This window comes from Protopterus annectens, chromosome 9.part0 (assembly GCF_019279795.1).
Source record: "Protopterus annectens isolate FY-2018-M chromosome 9.part0, PAN1.0, whole genome shotgun sequence".
Taxonomy (NCBI): Eukaryota; Metazoa; Chordata; order Ceratodontiformes; family Protopteridae; genus Protopterus; species Protopterus annectens.
In genome coordinates this window covers 48148299-48173082 of record NC_056743.1, presented here as the reverse complement: position 1 = coordinate 48173082, position 24784 = coordinate 48148299, and the positions used below count along the sequence as shown (strand labels likewise).

General features: G+C 40.7%; 1 protein-coding gene across 2 annotated transcripts in view; it reads left to right on the top strand.

The window, feature by feature from the left end:
* The window catches only part of SLC6A5 (solute carrier family 6 member 5), a 1534607-nt gene that overhangs the window by 1448267 nt on the left and 61556 nt on the right, over positions 1 to 24784 (top strand). For both annotated transcript variants that reach the window (XM_044082549.1, XM_044082548.1), the window contains exon 14: positions 6845 to 6945. In XM_044082549.1, coding sequence (XP_043938484.1) covers positions 6845 to 6945 — 101 coding nt within the window. The remainder of the gene's footprint in view (positions 1 to 6844; positions 6946 to 24784) is intronic.

Genomic DNA, 24784 nt, shown 5'->3' with positions numbered 1-24784 from the left:
ACAATGTCTGAGCCTCAAAGTTCTTAAGGCAAACTGCCAAACAACCCAAACTTTTGGTCACTGGAGCCTCTGTTGTGAGTCTCACAAGGAATAATTGGCTAGGCTTAAAATGGCTCACAAGGGCAGTTAGCTTAGTACTAAACTATGAACTATGAACCTATGATGCCCTCTTACCAGCCTGAGTAAGGAGACGGTCACTGTTAGTGGCCTATCAGGGACAAGGATCTATCCGATCAGATATGCACTCAGGACATCGAACCACAAGTACCACTATGATTCTGTCCTAGTCCATGTGGGTGTTAATGACCTGAGATGTTCCTCCCTAGACTATATGCAGAGACAATAAAGCTTTCAGATTATGCATCCCAGACAGGTATTACCCTGCCATTGAGAAGCATCCTACTGCACAGGAAGGGACAAAAGGTGGAGGTGTATCAGTCGCATAAAAAGTGAGCACATCTCAAGATTGGTTCATAGGTTCATAGGTGTGTACTAGGTAATGGTCCTGGAGCATTTACAAGCCTAGCCCAAAAAGAAATTGCCTAGGCACCATGCCACTCAATGTTAGTTCACATTGCCTCTATCCAATAGGGCAACTGGAATGATTCCTGGAATGAACTTTCTTTTACCCATCCACTCGTCAAGATTTCTCTTGAAGAGGGCCAGCGAGGTGCTCTGCTTAACATGAATGGGAAGCTTATTCCAGAGTATGGGCAGTCTTTGGGAGATGAACCTGTCCCTCCAGCATGTTCTGTTAATTGTGGCAATGAGGTTGTGATCTCTGGATCGTGTGGCCCGGTGGGGCTGGGATTTCCTTAGATGAAGCATTTCAAGTAGGGCTGGGTGGGACATGGCTTTGTAAGTCAAGCCACAAGTAAGTAAGTCACCTCTAAGTAGACAATAAGAGACTGAGGTCAGCTGAAGTTTCTTGAGTCTGTCCATGTAGGACATGTGTTTAAGGGCTAGGATCTTATTTGTGAGGTACTTTTGTGGCCTCTCCAGCTGTTGTAGATGTCTGTTCAGGTGCATGCCAAATGGGGAGTTATATTTGATGACTGGTCTAATGAGGGATGAGTAGAGAGGGATGATGACCTCTTTCTTCCTGGATGCAAAACCTTTGGTTATAAGATGTGCCATGTAGAAGGGCTTTCTGACCACACAGTGGCAATGTGGTGGTCGAAGGTGAGGTGGCTGTCGACCTGGGTGCCCAGATCTCTTATGGCCCCTTCAGTGTTCAGTGGGTTCCCATCAACATGGTAATTCATGGGAACTGAGTTTTTTCCAAAGGGGATGATAACACATTTTTGGCATTAAGCTTCAGGCCATGGATCCGACACCAGTCATTGGTCTCAGAGAGGCCCTTTTGTAGGATGTCTGTATCACTTGGGGAGTTGATAATGACTCCTAGCTTGCAGTCATCAGTAAACTTAGTCAGCCAAAGTCCTTCTATGTTGGCATGGACTTCTGAGAAGTAGATGCCAAACATGAGAGGGCCCAGGACCGAGCCCTGTGGGGCTGCACTCTTGACCGGTCTACAATCTGACTTGGAATCCGCAACTTTCACTCTGTGGGTTCTGTCTGTGAGCCAATTTGCAACCCACCTAGTGATGTAAGGATTGATGCCCAACACTTTCTGGAATTTAGCATTTCCAGTGCCCTGGACCAGCTCATTCTGAACCCCACCAGAGGAATCAGCATCCTCGACCTGGTTATCACCAACATGGGAGACTGTTGCCCCACATCTATAGTGGCCAAACAGTATGGCATTCCTGGGCTACTCTGTGTCTAAATAGCTTTATGTAAAGTCCAAAAATCATATCCTTGCTAATTATAGATCCCTGTTGTGACGCAGGATGACCATACCACATATATGGTTGTACAGGAGTCACTCACAGTTCAGCCCAATACCGTATTCATGGGTGATTTCAACTATCCCCAAATAAAGTGGAATACATACACAACCACTAACTTGTAGGCTCAATACTGGATTTTGTCAATGCAAACACCCTGGAACAGCTAGTCTGCATACCTGCTAAGGGTGCACATATCCTGGATGTGGTACTCACAAATATGAGGCAATGTCCCCCACCCCATGTAATGTCCTCATTGGTTAGATCAGATCACAAAGTGGTCACCCTTGAAGTAAATATAAATACCAAACTCCTAACAAACTTCACAACCTTTACCAACTTTTCCAAAGGCTAACTACCTCCTATTAAGTGATGGCATAGCTAAATTCCAAGCCCCCCAAACTCAGAGAACATGGTGGACTATGCGGAACTATTTACAGAAACCCTGTACAAACATGTTAAATTGCATAGAAACAGCAGTACCAAATTGAAATAAACTTGGAGAAAAACTCTAAAAACAAGCCCCTTGGTGGACTTCCAGTATAAATAGGTTGTACAACAAAAGAAAGAAAGAAAATCTTGTCCAAAAATAGGAAGGGCTATGCCCAAAAGACAAAAGACTCCCTCATCAGTCTCAAAAAACAACTCAGGGAATAAACAAATCCACCATAACCAACTATGAGGCAAAATAACCTCCCATGCTAAGGAAAAGCATAAGTCATTTTTCAGTTATGTATATAACCTTAAAGGGAACACCCACCAGTGTGCTGAACTAATAGTAAATGGAACTTCCTATACCAAATTAGGGGATATGGCAAAGTTGCTGGCCAATAAATGTACTTCCAGTTCAACCCCCTATTACCCCCAGTTTCCCCAGAAAATACCTTCTGACATTCTACCCCAATAGCTGTCACTGAGGTCCTCACTGCACTCTCTGTAGCTAAAAGCACTGTATCAATGGATCCTGGTAATATTCCAGGATGCTTCCTAAATAATGCAAAACATGACCTGTCAGGCTGTCTGGATTCTGTATTCAACCACAGCCTCCAGAAAGTCTTCATCCCTAGGGAATGGAGGACTGCAGTGGCCATCTCTTTACATAAAGGCAGACCATCAACAGACCCAGGGAACTACAGACCAATCACGATGACTAGTCTGACTCATCTTATATGCAAGACCATGGAAAGAATTATTGTGGACCTGGTAAACAAAGACATAGGAAATCTTCATATACTGGATCCATCCAGGTTCAGTTTTATCAAGGGCAGGTCTTGCCTACTAAAGTTGGTGGACATCTTCAGTAAGGTCACTGAAGCCATGAATGAGGGCAAAACAGTACATACTGCCTACTCTGACTTGACAAAGGCATTTGACACAATACCTTGCTTGGGTATTGCTGACAAACTGATAAAATGAGGCATAAATCCCTATGTCACCCAATGGATGGCCAAATGGTTCACAGATAGGACACATGAAGTTAGGGTGGGGGAATCCACCTCCACAAAGAGGCCTGTTACTAGTAGTGTCCCACAGGGATCATTATTGGAACCTCTCCTGTTTGGAATACACTTTTCTAAAGTCAAGGCAAACATAGAGGGCCTTTGGCTAACCAGATTTGCTGACAACTGCAATCACTGAATTGCCCACAGATGTAGATATCCAGTGGAAAGGGACTTGGAAACTCATGTTGGATGTAACCTGCATTTTGATCACCACATCTCCATGGTAATGAGAAAATCCTTCTATATGGCACAACTTATAAGTAAGGGCATGGCATCCAGATCTAAGGAGATCATAGTCCCACTAACCTCATTAGACCCATAATTGCGTACAATGCACTATTTGGCATGTATTTAAACAGGTATTTGCAACAGCTGTAGCAGCCACAGAGGTTCCTCACTAAAAAAACACAGGGTGTAAATAATATGTCCTATGTGGACTGCCTCAAAGCCCTGTCCCTTTAGTCTGTCTCCTGCAGACCACTGAGGGGTAATTTATGCCTATACTGGAGGGACATGTGTGTGTCTCAGAGATTACCCCTTCTCTGGAACAGACTCCTCACTCATGTGAAAAAACTCTTACCTAAGCCAATTCAAATGCAGTTTGGAACAACGGATGGAAGACTGCAAATTCACCCCAGCTTACTGCCTGTGGTCCTTATAGACAGGGGCAGTTTGTAGATGGCCTAAGACACAGGCATATACCAAAGCCATTCTATCCCATAGGCACTGATAATTGGGAAAATTAAGGCATGAATGCTTAGGTTTAAAAATGCTTTAGGGCCATTAGCCTAATAACCTCCTATGATCACCAAATAAATAATATATTTGTCACAGTATGCATCATTTTTTTTATGTGGAGAAAACTTTCAGCCCCCTTAAAATGTGAATTAGTGAATATACAAGTGACATTAAATATAAACAGAATGGAATGCTCTTTATAAATATACATCTTCTCACCCAACTGCCTTGTTTGCTTTTATTAGGATACATAGAATCAAATGAAATTATAAAGAAAGATTATAGATTAGCATTGCTTGTATCCCCATTAATTAGTTATTAAATGAGACACTGAAGTATTCATTCGGAATGTGATACTTGTTAGGGACTTACATATCTGTATATGATCATGTTTATTACTTGTATTTAAACAACTAAGTTGAAAACTTAAATATGTGCATGTAACTTTGAGTGCTACATGTCATCAAAATAACATATATGGTGCATGTAGTGTTGTGATTACACTCTGAAAATTGTGAAAAGACAGTCTTGTTTCTGTTATAAGAATGGCACATAAAGTTTGATAAGCACATTTGAGAGTTATGCTGTACTCTCACACTAGTGTATATACACTAGCAATCACAGAACAGCTTTAAAAGCTGTCATACACATTCTACTGTTGCATTTATTTTGTGTGTATATGTGGCTGCAAGAAGTGAATAAGATTTTAAAGCTGTCAGAAGATCAGAGATACAGTTTGCTTCAGGCTGCTGTCTTTGAGGCAGTGTTAAGTGTGCTACAACTTTCAAAGCTGTGAAACATATAGTGCTGCTACATTATTTCTATCTGTCTATTACTATTAGTACATAGATCAGATAAATCTCCATGTACTACAAAGAATTGTGTTTTTTCTTATTTTAATGAAATTGCTGTATGTTTTCAAAATGAAAGTCAGGATTCACCTTTCGTAGTTTTCTTCTCTCCACTCTTGAACTGAATTTCTTGACATCCATTTCCAAAACATATATACATATATCCATTATTGTTATTGTAGATGTAAGTGAATGTTGGCTTATAATGCACTGCATAACACCTCTTTGAATTTGAATACTAATAATTTTCAAAACACATATACATATATCCATTATTGTTATTGTAGATGTAAGTAAATATTGGCTTATAATGCACTGCGTAATGCCTCTTTGAATTTGAATACTAATCATTTCCAAAACATATATACATATATCCATTATTGTTATTGTAGATGTAAGTGAATGTTGGCTTATAATGCACTGCATAACACCTCTTTGAATTTGAATACTAATCATTTTCAAAACACATATACATATATCCATTATTGTTATTGTAGATGTAAGTAAATATTGGCTATAAATGCACTGCATGTGCCTCTTTGAATTTGAATACTAATCATTTCCAAAACATATATACATATATCCATTATAGTTATTGTAGATGTAAGTTAATATTGGCTTATAATGCACTGCGTAACACCTCTTTGAATTTGAATACTAATCATTTTCAAAACATATATATATATATATATATATATATATATATATATATCAATTATTGTTATTGTAGATGTAAGTTAATATTGGCTTATAATGCACTGCGTAACACCTCTTTGAATTTGAATACTAATCATTTTCAAAACATATATATATATATATATATATATCTCAATTATTGTTATTGTAGATGTAAGTTAATATTGGCTTATAATGCACTGCGTAACACATCTTTGAATTTGAATACTAATGATAACTCCGGGACTCATAAACATGGAACTGTTCATACAAAGTTTCAAAATGTAGAACATGTGACTACAAGGATCATTTGTGACACAAAAAAAACAATACTTTGGAATAAATTGCATTTATATATGTACTGCTTCTTCAGGTAAGGTATTTATATATGTACTGCTTCTTCAGGTAAGGTTTTAAACATAACGTGAATGGATGGGAGACTGGGTATTGATCCTACTTTTAGGGAGTCAGTGTTCCTAGATGTCCTTCAGGCCTGAACACTGCGTTATGAACATATCAACATAAAACAAATTTGTTATACTTTGAATCCCATTCAAATGAAATATCAAGGACATTGTAATTGTTGTCTTTCTACAATTCTCATTTTATATACATTTGTTTATAATATGCACTTGTTTGTTCATTTGTTTTGGTTTCATTAGTGAAAGCTTGATTCATGTTAATTGTTTTGAGAGTGGATTTTGAGCTATCATGTGACATAGGTGGTTCCTTAAATGACTGATTGCCACTCTCTCTTTGACACTGAAGAAGCCTTATAGTAAAACTGGCCTGTAGCCTTGTCTTTCCTGACGGTGGAGGGCTGTTGGGAATAAAGGGTCACTTACATCACATAGTAGTGATTAGTTATTTGTATACAGAGGTTGTCTTGTTCTGTGCATTGTAAATTGTATGGTTTATGTTCCAGTTTTCTGAGTGGTCTATATGCTCAAATAATAATCAGTTTTAGTAATGTACATTTATTCTTACAACAAGTAGTATACAATGTATATTTTCTGTTATATTTAGATGTGAATTAGTATAGAATATGTTGTGCTACAGAGTAGAAGGAGACAGAAATATTCTAGAATGGACATTTAAATGTCTGTACTTGCATTTTTTTCACATGGAATGTGAAAAATATTGAGTTGGTTGTAAATTTTATCCAGACCTTTCATTTTCTATTACTTTAAAACTATGATTAATGATTGAACCTATTGCTTTGTTTTAGGATTGCAAAGATTTTGTGAAGACATTGAAATGATGATTGGATTTCAGCCAAGCAAGTTTTGGAGAGTTTGTTGGGCTTTCATTACCCCCACTATTCTAACGGTAAGGATATTTTTAACATAGTGGAAACATTGGGAAGAAGTGAAATACTACATATGCTGTCTTTCCAAAGGGAAAAAGCAGTATCCAATCTTTTTTGCAATGTCACTTCAACCTTTATCAGTAGATAATGATATTACAGTTCATTCCGTTATGGCCAAATGAATCCCATTGTGAGTCAATATGTACTATATCAGCAAATAAAAGTATAACGCTTTCATAGCCCATTTGTAGTAGTCTGAATTAAAGCAGTTATAATGATACTTGTGTACAACTGGGAGTGCAGATGTTTTAAATGTGCAGTGAGTGCTTAAAGAATAGACATAGAAGAGTGGAACTAGATTTAGAAACTGAATGCTATTAAACTGGTAAATGTTATAAAGGCATTACTACTAACGGTTCAGAAACTGCATAGAAGGCAGGAGAAATACAGTCTGCTGCACAAAATAAGTGTGTACAACAGACACTTTACATTCTTGTGTCTAAGGAAATGTAGTCCCACTTCAGCTACAGGGAATAGGATCATAGGATCGTAGGATCATAGGATCATAGGAAGTTACTAGGCTATTGGCCCTGAGGCCCTTATGAGCCTAGCCAAGAGTTTAGCCCATGCATAGACAAATCAGCACCCAATGCCCCTGTCCAGCAGGGACACAGGTGGAATCCCAGGGATGTAGTTTCTAGTTCCCATCCATTTATCCAGATTATGCTTAAAAGGGGGTAAAGAGGTACTCTGCTTGATGTGGAGAGGGAGTCTATTCCATAGATGGGGAAGTCTCTGGGACACAAACCTGTCCCACCAGCAAGTCCTGTTGATGTCACAGACCAGGTTGAGGCCACGTGTGCGGGTTACTCGAGTGAAGCTTGACTTGCGGATATGCAGCAGTCCCATCAAGGTGGGGTCCGAGATTGCCTTGTATGCCAGACAGAGGTCACCTCTGAGCAGTCTGTATGAAACAGAGTAAAGGGACAGGACTTTTAGTGTATGTAGTGTATGGTAGATGTTTGAAGCCCTGGATTCTCCTGGTGAGGAACCTCTGTGGTCTCTCCAGCTGCTGCATGTGCTTTGCGAAGTACATGCCAAATAAGGCATCATCTCAATAATGGGCCTTAGAAGGGAAGAATACAGGGATGTTATGACCTCCTTGTCCCTGGATGAGATACCCTTACTTATGAGGTGGGCCATGTAGAAAGCTTTCCGTACAATGGAAGCAACATGGTGGTCAAAAGTCAGGCTGCTATCAATCTGGGTGCCCAAATCCATCACGACTGTGGGATTAGAATGTTATTAATGTGATAATTTGTGGGGACATCTCTCTCCCCGAAAGGGATGATGATGCATTTTTTTGTATTCAGCTTGAGACCATGTTTCTGGCACCAGTCACTTGTTTGGGTGAGATCCTCTTGGAGGATGTACACGTCACTAGGGGAATTGATGACAGCTCCCAACTTGAAATCATCTGCAAACTTGGTCAGCCATAGCCCACTGGTTTTGGCCTGTACCTCAGAAAAGCATATCCCAAATAACAGAGGACCCAAGACTGAACCCTGGGGTACCCCACTCGATACAGGTCTACTGCTTGAGGTGGCTTCCCCTATTTTGACTAGGTGGGTTCTATCAGTGAGCCATTTGGCTGCCCATCTGGTAACATACGGATTGATGCCTAGTTGAGAGAGTTTATCTATTATGCCTGAGTGGGGAATAGTGTTGAATGCTTTGGCCAGGTCAAGGTAGGCAGTGTGCACTGTTTTCCCCTTATCCATGGCTCTGGTGACTGTCTCAAAAAAGTCGACTAAATTTAAGAGACATCCCAATCTTACCTGGTTACTCATCCTGTCATACATTCAGACCCAAAACTGTGAGTGGTAAAGCCAAATGAGATGGAGGTTCAATATATATTAAAGACATACACACCTCCAGGCTGGTCAAACAGTGTGGGCCACAGGAGACACTCCAGGTGCAGTTAACTATTGACAAGACCCCTATACAAATCATAGCTAGCTACCGGCCCCCAAATCTGACCCAAAATGCCCAAACTGCCTATATAGACCTCTTTGAATCTATCAAGATTCAACCCTTTACCCTGATCCTGGATGACTGTAACTACCCAGCATAGACTGGAAGAACTACTCCTGCCAGAACACAAATGCCCAGAGATTCCTCGATTTTGTCAATGCAAAGGTTGCACTGGAAGAAAGTTCATAGTTTATATCTTAAAGTGAGAGTGTATCGGGTAACATCAGACTTCTAGAAAACATAAGCACATCTGTGAAAACCAAAAGAAAGGACTTGCAACGAGTGTCCAAAGGAAGGTCAGAAACCAAACCCTTTAAGTAAGCACAGGCACTTTATTCACAATAACGCTAAAAAACAGAAAAATATGTTTTCGACACAAAATCCAAGTCTTCATCAGAAGTGAACACTTCTGATGAAGACTTGGATTTTGTGTCGAAAACGTATTTTTCTGTTTTTTAGCGTTATTGTGAATAAAGTGCTTGTGCTTACTTAAAGGGTTTGGTTTCTGACCTTCCTTTGGACACTCGTTGCAAGTCCTTTCTTTTGGTTTTTGCTTTTGAAGACTTGCATACATCTTTCGTTTTGGTTTTGGTTACATCTGTGAAAAATAAATAACTACCTAAGCAGGGATGTGAACACAAGTCCTTTTGAATCCTAAGAATGCTATGTTGTCATGGCAACTGATGATGATGATGTGCTCCAAAAGCCGATAGGTTTATAATTTCCAGGATCCGTGCTGAGTCCACCCTTGTGGAGGGACTTCAGTACAATTATGTTCCATGATTCAGGAACACAGCTTATAGCTAAGCTTAGCATAACCTGTTTAAAGAGGGCTCTTGTGAGTCTTTGTTTAACACTGGTAATTAGACAACTGACTATATTATTTGAACCCATGGAAGACATGCTTTAGGTCATTGAAAGCACCATAAGGATAGATTCCTTAGTAATTTTAATGTGGTAAGAGTGATTCAGGGATAATTGGAGTTGGGATTAGAGTTTCATATGAGAGGTTAGCAGCAAACGTGTATGACAGAATTTGCAATGTCATATGGGTTTGAGTGGGAGGCTACGTTGTGGAAAAGTTCATAACAGTGTTGTGAATTATTTCTTACTTTCTAACATAGCTGAAAAAGGACTTGTAATTATCTTTAGCCACAGATACTAGCCTCAGTTCATTGCATGCATTGAGCTTCAGTTTGTTCGAAAGTTTCTTTGCACTATTCTTATGTTGAGGAGTTTTAGTTCCACTTGGTACTTTAGGCAGTTTTTTTCCTTTTGTTATATAGTTTGTTTATATCTACTGACCAGAGTACCCATACAAGCACAGCACCATTTGGCTTACGCATAAGGCCAGCCCTGGGAATAAGGAAGGATTGAGGAAGTATTAATGCAAATGACAAGGTTGAAGGTGGGATTAGCAACCCCAGTGTGATGGATTCCTGGATACAAGGGTTGAAGAACAGAGTATTTTGCATCTCATTATAGTAACACACAGTCCAGCACAGCCAGTTGCAGCTTAGGCAGACCAGCACATATTGATTTAACCCTGTGCACTAATATGGCTAGAGCCCACAATGTGAAGTAAAATGGCTTAGTACTAATGACTTAAAGGAACTTTTAAATTGATCATACTAGCCAGTATTTTGTTACACAGCAGCTCCATGCAGTAAACATTAAATAATCCAAGTGAAAAAATCAATCATAATAGTTGAACATTAAGCCAATAGGGTTCAGCTATGTAGAAACAGCAGCATTTAGTTTACTCTCACTAGAATAACAACACTTTTTCTCCTTGTCTCCAGGATGGCCATACCAGGCCAGAAATGGCTGTTTGTATGCCAACTATAAAAACAGTCAAAAAGTAAATAAATGTTCATGAAAAGTTAAAAATAATAAAAAAAACTGCAGTAACATTTTAAGTCCACGATAAAATGTAGATGTCCTTCAAGGATGCATCTGCAGTCCTTACAAATGGGTTGTCCTGTCGTCAGGCAGCCCTTCGGTCGGCCGGATTCCAAAGTCTGGGTCTGGCCTCGGCTGGTGTCGCACTTCACCCGACGTCATAGCTGCAGTTATTCGGGTATAAAGGCATCAGCCGACGCCATTTTCCTCAGTCTTTCTTGCCGTGGCGCTCAAGCAGAAGCTGTTCGCAAGTGCCGGTCGGTCAGAACCAGAGATTACTACTACCGAATACTACTTCGAAGTCTTCTAAAAAGCTAAGTACCCCGTTGGGGACTCCTTCTTGCCTCAGCCGATGTCAGAAAAAGTGAATAACTGTTTAACTTGTGGGAAACAAATACCTCATAAAGATTTCCACTCTTACTGCTTACCCTGTTTAGGCCCAGACCACGACGTAGTAGCTTGTCTAGCCTGTGCTTCTTTTAACCGGCGGACGCTTAGACGTCAGTCTGAATTTGCTGAGGAGTTGTTCGGCTCCGATTTCGCTTATATTATGCCGTCGGATCCTCCGACTACGCAAATGTCTAAAAAACACAAGGAAAAGGACCGACACTCGCAGTCCGCGGTTTCGGCCGAAACCGCGGTTAAGCCAACCGCGAGTGTCTCAGTTTCGGCTGAAACCGAGCAAGCGGTTCTTCCTTCAGCCGAAAACTTACCTTCTACTGAGGCCTCTTCCAACCTGGTGGAGTCGGCTTCTGAAATCCCACCTGCTGTTGCAGTTTCTCAGGAACTATCTGACACTATTCCCTTGGATGTTTCAACCCCTGCACGTGGAGCTGCTAGGCCACATACAGCCATGTCCATTAAGGCCTTTGCCAGGGCTAAAGCAGCTAAGACTACTAAAACTGTGTCTCCTAAGCCCCCCTCTCACAGGCCTAGCTCTAGTTCACAAATGCTTAGTTTAGCAGAGGATCTAATTTCTTTAATTCGGGGATCCCAACCTCATCCAGACAGGGCCTCTCAGCCCCCTCCAGAGAAGAAGCCTAGAGCAGAGCCCCCTCAGCCTATTTCCACAGATGAATCCTCTGATGATTCAAATGATACAGACCCTCCAGAGGCTCCTTTCTCCCCTTATGAAGACTCTGATGCTGAAGAGTCCATCCCTTCTGCCTCTCCGCCTGAGGAATTTTCCTTTGGGGAAACCTTGCATGCTATGAGGGAACAATTTCAGTGGCAGGGCCAGGATTTTTCAGACTCCAGAAAAAGGCTTAGAACCTTTCTGCATTTACCACAACATAGGCCTTTAGCCATACCTCCAGTTCTTTCTGTTGTAGATGATGCATTTAATGATGCTTGTACTGCTCCTGATTCTCTACCTCCAGCCCCTGCTAAGCCTGATAGATACTACAGGGTCCCGGACACGCATTACCATTTGTATAAGGCTCCTTTTGCAGATCCCGAGACTATCTCCCAAGGGCCTAAGGCTGTAGCAGCTACCTCGGCTAAAACCCTCCCTCTGAAAGGGAATCCAGATCCTTAGAGAGATGGGGTAAAAAAGTTTACACTTCTGCTACTGTTTCAGCTAGGGCCTTGAACTGTCAATTTCACATGATCCAGTATCAAGAATTTATGCTAGACCAGTTAACCAAAAAGCTGTCCTCTGATGAAGCATTAGACAAAAAATCTGTTCAGGAAATGGTACATAACATTCAGCAAGTCAGTAACCATTCTTTAAAATGTGGCTATGATGCACTGGAGGCTTCCTTTAGATCAGCCATGACTGGCACAGTTATCAGAAGGCATGCATGGTAAAAAGAGCAGGCCTTGCCAGACCATGTCAAGTCCAAACTATTAGATGCTCCTATGGATAAGATCAATTTGTTTGGCTCTCCTGCACAACAGGTGCTGAAGAAGATGGAAGAGAAGGCAAAATCTGTCCAAACAGTTAAAGATTTCTTACAGGTCCAACCGCCAAGGTTTAGCAGAAATTGGCCCTCCAAGAATTGGTCCTTTCCAGACTCCTCCAGAACTCAGAGAGGCAGGAATAGGCATTCAAGAGGCAGAAACCAATCCAGGGGTGCCTACAGAGGACGCCAGTGGCAGGGTAACAGCCAGCGAAGCACAGCCACCGACACAGCCACCATCACAACTACAGGGCAATCACAGTGACTTGGCACTGGCACCGCCTACCAGGGAACAACTAGAAGCACCCTTAGGCGGGAAGCTAGCCTTATTTTCAATAAATTGGCATTACATCACAAGAGACAAGTGGATTTTACAGACAATAGACCAAGGCTACAGGTTTCACTTCCATACTCTACCAGGGAAGAGAGGAATGCCAAACCTACCTCCAAATCAAAAGGCAGAAGCTCTAAAACAAATATCTCAATTATTAAGGATGAGAGCTGTGGAAAAGGTACCATCTATGGAGCAAGGAAAAGGATTTTACTCCAAACTCTTCCTGGTACCAAGAAAAGAGAGCAAATGGAGGCCTATTCTCGACCTGTCCGCTTTAAACACATTCCTCATTGTTCCAAAATTCAAAATGCTGACTCTACAGCAGCTTCTTCCCATGCTGGGCAAGGAGTCTTGGCTGGTAACTCTGGATCTCAAGGAGGCATACCTGCACGTCCCCATATGACCAAATTGCAGAAGATACCTCAGATTTCTTGCAGGATCAGAGCATTATCAATTCTCAGCATTGCCCTTTGGCTTATCTACTGCGCCCAGAGTATTCACGAAATGCCTGGCATCAGTAATTGCTCATTGCAGGCTTCAGGGAATCCAAATTTACCCCTACCTGGACGACTGCCTGATACAAGCGGACAACAAAAACAAGCTAACAGAAGACTTACAAAGAGTCATTTACCTGCTACAAGCCCTGGGATATACAGTCAATATAAAAAAGTCAAGACTGACACCATCCCAAAGAATAACCTTTTTGGGTGCAGAGCTGGACACATTAAAGCAAATGGCATTCCTAACAGTAGAAAAGCAAGAGCAACTACCTCTCTACTTCTTGGCTTTAACAAAGCAGAACCATCTAACAGCAAGAAAAGTACTGCAAGCCCTGGGCTTCATGGCATCCTGCATAATACTGGTCCCTCATGCCAGACTGCATATGAGAAAGCTACAGTGGTACCTAAAGAATTTATGGTCTCAACACAAGAACAGCCTAGAAACCAAAATTCCAATAATCCCATGCCTGAAGCAAGAGTTCCTATGGTGGGCTCAGGCCTGTCAATCAAACACAGGATTGCCCTTCTACAGCATTCAACCAAGCCAAACCATCACGACGGACGCCTCAGACCTTGGTTGGGGGGCCCACATGCTGGACAAGTGCATACAAGGCTTATGGACTCAAGACCAGCTGCACCTGCACATAAATCTAAAGGAAATGCTGGCAGTAAAATTGGCAATCCAGGCATTCAGACCATTTCTCCGAGAAGGTCAATTGATGATAAGGACAGACAACACCACAGTTATGTGGTACATCAACAAACAGGGAGGCACACATTCGTACCCTCTATGCCGGATGGCACTGGACCTATGGAATGTGGCTCTGAACTACAACATTCAGCTACAAGCAATTTTTGTACCAGGAAAAGAAAACATTCTAGCAGACATATTAAGCAGGACTACCACGGATGCCCACGAATGGATGCTGCATCCAGACATCTTCAAAGCCATTACAAGAAAATGGGGACTCCCAGAAATAGACTTATTTGCATCCCCACGCAATCACCAGCTAAAGAAATTCTGCACAAGGACGTACCACCCACTTGCTTGGAAGGTGGACTCCCTATCTTTCAGTTGGAAAAACCTGACAGCATATGCATTCCCACCACTTCCTTTGATACACAAGGTGCTATTGAAGATCAAAGAGGACCATCCAAGGATCATTCTGATAGCTCCAGACTGGCCAAGGCAACATTGGTACCCATTACTAAGGAGCATGTCTCAGGAACAAATATGGACACTACCCCTGGTTCCATTGCTGTTAACACAGAACAACTACAACATCCTGCATCCAAACCTGAAAACTCTGCAGCTGACTGCCTGGAACATTACATAAGATCAATTAACCCAAATTTATCCCAAAGGGTTAAAGACATTATCCTTGAGGCTCACAGACCCTCAACAAGAAAAAAATATGCAGCACAATGGAAAAGATATCTCATTTGGAGTACTGCAAAGGGAGAAGATGTGTCACTGGTAAACATAGCCAACATCCTGGAATACTTGGCAGAGCTCTTCCACACAGGCCTGTCCTATTCTTCCATCAAGATACATGCATCAGCTATTTCAGCAGAATACAGCTTGGATCCTCCTGTCTTCTCACATCCTCTGCTCAGGCAGTTTCTGAGAGGAATTAAAAATGTAAAACCTCCTGGGAAACCACCATTGCCAGCATGGGACTTGAACTTTGTGCTAGAAAAATTGACACTTCCTCCTTTCGAACCAGCAGCAACAGCAGAATTACAATACTTATCATGGAAGACTGCTTTCCTGCTGGCAATCACTTCAGCAAGAAGGGTATCTGAACTACAGGCATTAATGGCAGTGCAACCCTTCCTGATCTTCCATCAAGATAGAGTGTCCATGAGAACAAATCCTACATTTATGCCTAAGGTGGTATCCATAGTGTCTTTAAATCAGGCTATCCACCTACCTACATTCTTCCCCAACCCACAGAACAGGGGAGAAAGACTGTTGCATACCTTGGATGTACATAGACAGTTACGCTACTACCTGGACAGGACCAAAGGCAATAGAAAAACTGACCAGCTACTGGTAGCATATGCAACAGGAAGGGAAGGATAAGCAATTTCAAAACAGACAATCTCCAAGTGGATAGGAAATTGCATTAGATTTTGTTACTCCTACCATGGAAAGAAAACTCCAGAGAACATCAGGCCTCACTCTACAAGGGCTACAGCCACTACCACAGCTTTCTTACGAGGAGTGGCTACCAAGGACATTATAGAGGCCGCTACTTGGACCTCCGTGCATACATTTGCCAAGCATTATAATTTACCTTTATACTCTAGATCCCGAGCAGGTTTTGCCACTGCTGTTTTGCAAGGGATCCTAACTACACCATAAGCTCTTTTTTCCTCCTCCCCTAGTTTGGCTATGGTATTCTACCCATTTGTAAGGACTGCAGATGCATCCTTGAAGGACATAGTACAGTTTTGTACCTACCATAAATGTAGATGTCCAATAGGAATGCATCTGCAGTCAGGATTACCCACCCGCCTTCCCCTCTGTGGTACTCCTAGGGTATTTGCCCATCCTATAGCTAGCTGGGGGGGATCTATTATGGTGTATTTGTTTGTATATATGTACATACATGCTTATTTTTTGTGTTTGCTCTCTACTATTTGGAATCATTGGCATTTATCCAAATTTAGCCTTCCAAGAGGGCACCTGGCATCTGGGGCAAGAAACACTGAGGAAAATGGCGTCGGCTGATGCCTTTATACCTGAATAACTGCAGCTATGACATCGGGTGAAGTGCGACACCAGCCGAGGCCAGACCCAGACTTTGGAATGCCGATCAAGGGCTGCCTGACGACAGGACAACCCATTTGTAAGGACTGCAGATGCATTCCTATCGGACATCTACATTTATGGTAGGTACAAAACTGTACTTTTTCTGAGTGTTTGTGCTGTAGAACTCCAGAAACTATTTTGCAAGTCTGTTAGCCACTGCATGAAGGCACACCCCTCTTCAGCCTTACTATATAGATAGCAATGGTGTACCACTTCATGGAGTAAACAGCAAACAAGCCAAGTAAAGGAATCAGTTTACATGTCTGAGTGTAATTAATAGTCCCACCCCCCCCTATAAAAAAGAAAAAAATCCATGGAATCTCAGTCTGCTTTAGACTTTTTCTTAGCCAGCTTGCTAACACTCAATTTTCTGAGGCAGTGTAGCAACTGCTTCATTTTTACCGACAATCCACTTTTTTCTCACACATACTAGTTCCACAGTGACATATGTAACTATTTATCTAATATATCTTGTCTACCCATCCCACCTACTGTCAGTAAACTGCACCACTATCACACTACATTACCACATCAACAAAACATTACCTACACGTATGCTGAGATAATAAAGAAATCCTTACCTAAACTTCCTAGGCATCCTAGACATCCTACTAGTTTACCTCATCCACCTAGCACAAATACTAGTACCACACCCATATGCAAACATACACCTGCTCTTATTAGGAGTCACCTGTGCTGCAAGCCTGTATCCTTAACAAAGGACATATATGCCTGCATTAGTGACCTCAACACTTACCGAACTGGCTAAGGATAGAGTGGCAGTTAGTTGCCTGAATGGTGCAAGGATGATAGATGTCACCATAGCCTATATCCCCATACCAACCCAGATACAGCTACAACCTTGTAAGGAACCCATATCAGGGTAAATTATCTTAGGCATTCTGTTGTTGGAGAATACTAAGAGACATTGTTGTTCTACAGTTCTGTACTGAACTTATCTCAAATTGTATCTTTTTCCCTTCTTTGCAATGTCCAAAGACATTGTAAATATTCTTCTGGTCAAGTTCTCTTCTGACACCACTCCACCCAGTCACCCCTCCATTTCCCCTCACATTTCCCTTCCTGAGATCAGTTTGGACCAAGTCCTTTTGGCACTCTCAAAATTTAAAAAACAGCACTTCCATGTGTCCTGACAATATGTCTCCTGTGAAGTGCAAAGTCACATTTAGCCAAATCTCTCCATCAACTCTTCATCCTGAGTCACTCAACTGTTATGCCTCCAAGGAGTGGCAAATGGCAGTTGTGGTGTTCTTGTGGTGGTTCCTGTACTGACCCTGGAAATTGCAGGCCTATTTGTCTCATCCATGTAATTTGTAAGGCTTTAGAATATATTACAGCTGAACAAATAAACAATGTCATAGCTGGCCATATATCCCTGGAGTCACATCTGTTTGGTTTTGTAAAGGGCAGATTATGGCTGCTCAACTTGGTTGACTTCTTTGAATGGGATACTGAGGGCATGGATAAGGGGTATGCACTGCACACTGCTTATCTAGACTTTGCCTAGGCTTTTAGTATGCGATCCCATGCTGAGATTATTGACAGACCCTCCCAACTCAACATTAACCCATAAGTAGTTTGCTAGATTGGTAATTAGCTCTCTGGCAGAACCCAGACTGATAAGGTTGAGGGCATTTACTTTAGATGAAAGAATGTCACTAGTTGTTCCCCTCAAGACTCTGTCCTGAGTCCCCTCATCTCTGGTATATATTTCTTTGACATAAAAGCCAAAAATAAAGGGACATTTGCTAACCCAAGTTATTGATAATTGCAAACTGGGAGTGGTTATCAAATTCTAATCTGATACTCAAATTTTCTGGTAAAGGCTGGACCAAACAAATGTTTAGTGTATTAATCATGTTCTTACCCTAAATGCCAGGAAATGTAGTATAGTTTTCCTTGGTCAATCTAGTATCACTACTGCTTACCATACAGATAATATTCCACTTCAATTCAATCATCAGGAACTTGAATAAATATGTTGAAAACTACTATCCTTTGACAGTCATGTCTCTGTTTTGGTTAGAAAATCCTTCAGCCTTGCACAGCATATCCTTTGTGGCATCTCCTCAAGATCCAAAGAAGTTATAATCCCACTTTATTCACCCCTTATTAGACCCATCATTAAATACAATGCACCCTTACATGCATATATAAATATGTCAGGCACAGGCAGTAATGCCCTTCTAGCCTGCCAATATACGAAATAATTATTCTCATAGTGTCCAAGCTGCTTTTACAAATTTCAGAACTACTGCTTACTTTAATATAACTTGGCAGTCTATTCCATGAATCATCAACTCGCTCTCAGAAAAGCAATTAATACATATATCATTCCTACATAGTCTCATACAGATTGGCTGATGGTTCTCTGCTACTTGCATGTTACTAACACAATTTGTGACCCCCCTCCCTTTATGGAGCCAAACTGTTTTGTATAAGATTTAGTAAATGTATTTATAATCTGTAGAATCCGTACAGTTTGTATGTTTTTAATCCTACCACACATTAGGTATCTATGAAATGGTTTCCTGTCATGCACAACATCAATATTGTTTTCAATTTTTTCCTGATATTGTCTCACATTATGTTTAATTTGTCTGTCTAATTTGTGTATTTCAATTTATTTCAGTTTTTTAAAGTTATAGTTCAACATCATTTCTATTTCTTGTATTTTTTGTCTCTCATTTTAATGAAGTTTCTTGTTCTTATTGAAATATATCCTCCTGGCTTTGTATGCTTAGATCTTGTGAGTAAACATTTGCTTTTTGATTTTTTGCATGTAATTTCCTTTTCAAAACTTGAGCCATCCTTTCTGCAGTTTTTCCACTGAATGCATTATAGGTTCATAGGTAGGTACTGGGCTATCTGCCCGAAGGCATATATTAGCCCAGCCATGTTGTGCGGTATTCACCACCCCTTTGGTTAGTTCCCTAGACCCTTGATCTAGCAGCTAGTACTCTTGGCCCCTATCTAGTAGAGCTGTTGGTATGATCCCTGGTGTGAACTTTCTGTTACCCATCCACTTGCCAAGGTTCCTCTTGAAGAGTGATAGTGAGGGGCTCTGTTTTATGTAGATCGGGACCCTGTTCCATAGCAAGGGAAGTCTTTGCGAAGGGAATCTATCCCTCCAGCATGTTCTATTCATTGTTTTGCTGAGGTTTATATCCCTAGAGCGTGTAGCTTGAGTAGATTTGATTTTGCTAAGATGGAGCATGTTCACTCCAATTAGCGTTACATATTGATTGTGTGTGCATTGTAGTAGGTTTCAGTGTGGCAGAATTGTCTAGCAGTAGTTTAATGATCATTATACAGTTACTGGCGTATACCAATGGAAAAAAGTCTGGTCCCCAAACTTTCTTCTGTTAATATATGTTACAGAAACTGTACTTTTTATTAAAAAAGTAAATAAATAAACTTACAAAAACTAAAGACTTCAAAACAACAACAGAGATGGGACAGAGAAAATACAAAGATAATCAGGTATGCTATGCAAAAAGAGTGTACCTGAGTATCGTTATATTTTCTCTGTCCCATCTGTCCTGTATGTTGAAGGTTTTCCGAATTCATTTTTTTAATTAAAAACAAAACAAAAAAAGCAATGGAGAGCTTCTTTTCTCCTTTGCTTCCTTTACACAGCACCATATGCTTGTGCAGTGCATCAAGAAATCCCTAGCATAATAGGGGAAAAATGCAGAAGAGTAGCACGCCATCATTATGCAAGGACATTATTTAAGAAAAATAAGTTACCTTTTTCTTAAAGGACAACAACTGGATTCTATTATTAAATACTCAAGTTCTCTGACCTTTTTATCCCTATTTATTGCCCCTGCTATGAATAAACAACATAGCATTTAGAATATTTTAAATTGACTGTTTCTCTCCACTAGAACAGTTATCTTACTGTACTGTGGTGGTTTCACTTTCAAAAAACATTTATCCTGCCCTGAAAAAGTCTCCAATTCATTGATGTCATCAAGGCCAATTCCCTCCCCAAACTGACATCATCATGACTGTCCCAAAAACTCACCCATGCTGTGATGTCACAGCTCCCACGTCCTTCCCCAACTATACAGAAAGTAAAGCCTAGAACAAGGAAACAATACATGAGTCAAGTCTCCTGCTGTGAGCTGTCAATCACAGCAGGTAACAGCTCAATTTACCCTTAGCACTTTGACAGCTAGAAAAGTTAGGTGTGAAGGGGGATGGGAGAAGAGTCAAAGTAGTAACATTCAGGCTTCGCAAAAGGCTAGCCAGTCTAAAAAGAAGCAGCAGTAAAAAGCACTTTGAAAGTCTGCTCTGTGCCATTTGCACTGTTTGTGTTTTTAAGTTGTCACTGAATGGCATGAAATGTTACTTAAAACTGACTGAAAGACAGCAGTGTATGCATGTAAAATCAATTAGGAGCTTCAGGAAGAAAGAAACCTGCATGATATACTTTTTACAGATGAACACTGCATTGTGGGATATGCAGAAGCAGACTAAATCAGAATTAGTTCAAGATGCCAGACCCCATGTGGTCAGACTCAGAAATTACGTATAAAAATATTTAAAAAGCTGTAAATAGTCCCAGAGTGGTGTTAAAATGTAGGAAACACCAAACCATGATGAAATAAACACTTTTTTTGCTCTGTGGGTGTGGTTCTCCTTTAAATAATGTCATTATATAATAGCAATAACCCATGGTTGGGTATGGGTTATGCTGATTTATCCATGATTGGCTTTAAACCCTTGTGACCAAACCAGACCAACTGTCGATAAATCCAGCATTAGCCACACGCAACCATGGGTTATCGCTATATAACCTCATGATCACAGCACATTAAAGCTGGTAAAACATGACATTACATAAATTAATAACAATTGCCTTAGGAGAACAACCAATAGCCAGTATGTTATATTCTATGGCAGTTTTTTCTTTTTTTAGAATCTCCAACAATTGTTAATACTGGTAAGGGTCTCTGAACATGATAGGATAGGAGCCAGGAGAACTCCCATCTGAATTTGTGCCGACAAACTGTCCTCATTATTCTGTCATCTGCTTCTGTCAAACTCTTGGAAGAATGAGAAGAGGAGACCACTGAAGGCATCCTAGAATGACGGCATCTCTCTAGGAAGAGTGATGCATGATGGGAAGGGAAAAGATCAGTGACACATATCAGGTCGTTGGCAGCGTTCTTGGCTCTGAGTGTGTTTGATCCAGTGATGTGGATCTGTTGTCTGAAGGTGTCAGATCTGAGAATTTAGTCTTTGGATCCTACAAAGTCAGATCTGAACATTTAGACATCTTGAGAGAATGTTTAAGAGTAGGATCATAGCTAGAAGTGGAGGATCCAACAATGGTCCAACAGATACTTTTTGGACTCTTTCTTTACTAATCTCTTGGATGTTTGAACTTCAGATAAAGACTCCGAAAAATAAAACAACAATAAACCTTTCAAAGTTAGTTGATTTTTCCAGTCCACCAAGGTCTGTATATTAAAGACTTTACAAATATTGCAAGACTCTTTTAAATGATCAGGGCCCAAACAGCACACATAAGAATCATGTCTGTCTGAAAGAAGGATTTTAGGCCCACAATTTTTACATTTTTTAAAACCTGAAAGTTTTACAGCCATACTAAAGAAAAAAAAATACATTCCTAAAAATCGAAAGACAAAATGCTTTTATTTTTTTTAAGGGAAGAAAAGATTACCAGCTAAATTATACCGCAAAGTGTAGGAAGAATAAGGATAGAATTTAATCTACAGATTGACTGGAGAAGGTAATACGTTTAAATATCCTACTTTTGTCCAAAGAACTAAAGCTTGAGAGCTAACAGCGACTGGCAAACAAGATCTGAGGAATGATTGGAACTAGTGCATTATGGACAAGGAAGTAGATCAAGAGTTTCCAGTATCCACGAGCTGTTAAACGTGTCCATGTCAAATTCAGCTTGGTCACATCAAGCCCACAAACACAGCTATGGTTGCATTTTAACATCTGTAAGGCTTCACGTGCTGGTGGTGATTAGCTGACTACAACTAATGCTCCCTCCTGTTAGAACAGTTAAGGCATCATAGGCCACTCATTCTTACCCTCTTCTTCTTCCTGGCTTGTCCAGCACATAAGCCACTATTTAAACTCAGGCCATCTATGTCAAGGTTGGGGCTTTATCCTTCCATACCACAAAGCCAAACATTGTAATTGCACTTGTTTATTTAGATGTTTTCTCCCTAAGAATCTGCTGAAAGTGAAACTTCCCAGCCAGATAGTATTTATTTATTTTATTTATTTATCCATTGGGCTATACAGAGCCTGTTTTCAATGGAGTCCTGGGGAGAAAAGATCCAGAAAAATGGGTTCCTATCAGATAGTCAAACTTCTGCAAGTTCAAACCTCATATGAGACCATAAGTTCGGATTTGCAGAAGTTCGAGCATTTCAACAGAAATCTACATAAGGGGAGGTTTCTGTTTTGTTCAATGTGATGCGATCTTGGAGTTGGTATATTTAACTAGCGAGGGGTGGGGGGTGCATGGGGTGTTTGCCCCATTGCTTTCAACAGTTTATTTTGTTTTTTTTTTTTTTTTTTTATCCACAAACAGGATGGTTTGAACATTCCATGTTCGAAGTTATTAAACTTTGACTATGTAATATAGACCCCAGAAAAATACATATACACATTGTGGAAGAAAGACCGAAGCAATGTGTGACAAACAGTCGAATTAAGGGTCTCCCTATTTTTGCACTGCTATGGCCCTTCACCTAAAGTATACATTTTATAAGTCTTTAGTAATGTCCACACACACACACACACACACACACACACACACACACACACACACACACACACACACACACACACACACACACACACACACACACACACAAACTTGCCCAACAATTAATCACTTTATTGACTGTGTACTCACACACACACACACACACACACACACACACACACACACACACACACACACACACACACACACACACACACACACACACTCGCACACACTTGCCCAACAATTAATCACTTTATTGACCGTGTACTCCTCAAATGTTTATTCTGATTCAGTGAATGAAAAATACACAAATTGTAGCAACAGTAAAAGTCACTGCTGTCAGAGACATAAAAGTGCAAAGCATTACATCTCCCATTTTCCCTCCCCACAAACTGACACACAATTTTCTCAGCTATCTTTGATTTTGCTGAATATCCCTGATTTTTTTATCATGTATTTGTCTGTTCCTTAGGCATTCTTCACATACTGAAGACTACATTCAGTAAATGATGACAGCTATTTTGAGTTTCAGCCTTCATATCGTTCAGAAAATAAATGCTAATGCAAAACCTGCTATTCTAACAAACTTATAAGAACATCATTTAAAACCTGTCTCTGATTTGGAAGCTTTGACCCCATTTTTTTTCCTTTTTTGCCTTTGTCCATGATTCTTGAGCTAAGAGGATTTCAAACCACACACAAACACATTTCTCCCTGTTACACACAAACACATATACACTGGCACACACACATACAGACTATAATTGTGATTTGGGAGCTAGTCAGAAAATGGAAAGCTGAACCACCACTGTTTGAAAGAGAGTGGCTGAACACTGCTTCACTTGTATGGGAAATGGGGAACTCTCCACACAATGTGGTGCTCTGGAATACTAATTAGCCTTGCCCCCTATCCGTATTGTTTCCAGAGTATCCAGAGATAAGAAAGATTGTCTGGTAGTTCACAAAACACTGTGCAAACTCCAGTATTCTGTTTAACAAAACAAACAGAATACTGGTGTTTGTTAAAATTAAGACTCTGAACTGCATTTTAAAAAGAAAAGCATCACTGATGTGATGTGATGTGATCAGGTAAAAATAAGCCATACCGCCTCCCCTGACATGACAAATTACCTCATAAAATGGGAGTGGATGTGGAAGAAAATCGTGGGGTAAAAATAAGCCATACCGCCTCCCCTGACATGTCAAGTTACCTCATAAAATGGGAGTGGATGTGGGAGAAAATGATGAGGTAAAAATAAGCCATACCGCTTCCCCTGACATGACAAGTTACCTCATAAAATGGGAGTGGATGTGGGAGAAAATGATGAGGTAAAAATAAGCCATACCGCCTCCCCTGACATGACGAGTTACCTCATAAAATGGGAGTGGATGTGGGAGAAAATGATGAGGTAAAAATAAGCCATACCGCCTCCCCTGACATGACAAATTATCTCATAAAATGGGAGTGGATGTGGGAGAAAATGGTGGGGTAAAGGGAGGGGACAGGAGGGGTTAGGAGTGATGCCAGCTGCAGCAAAGCAAATACTCTAGTACTAATGGCTAATGCATCTCTAGTACCATTA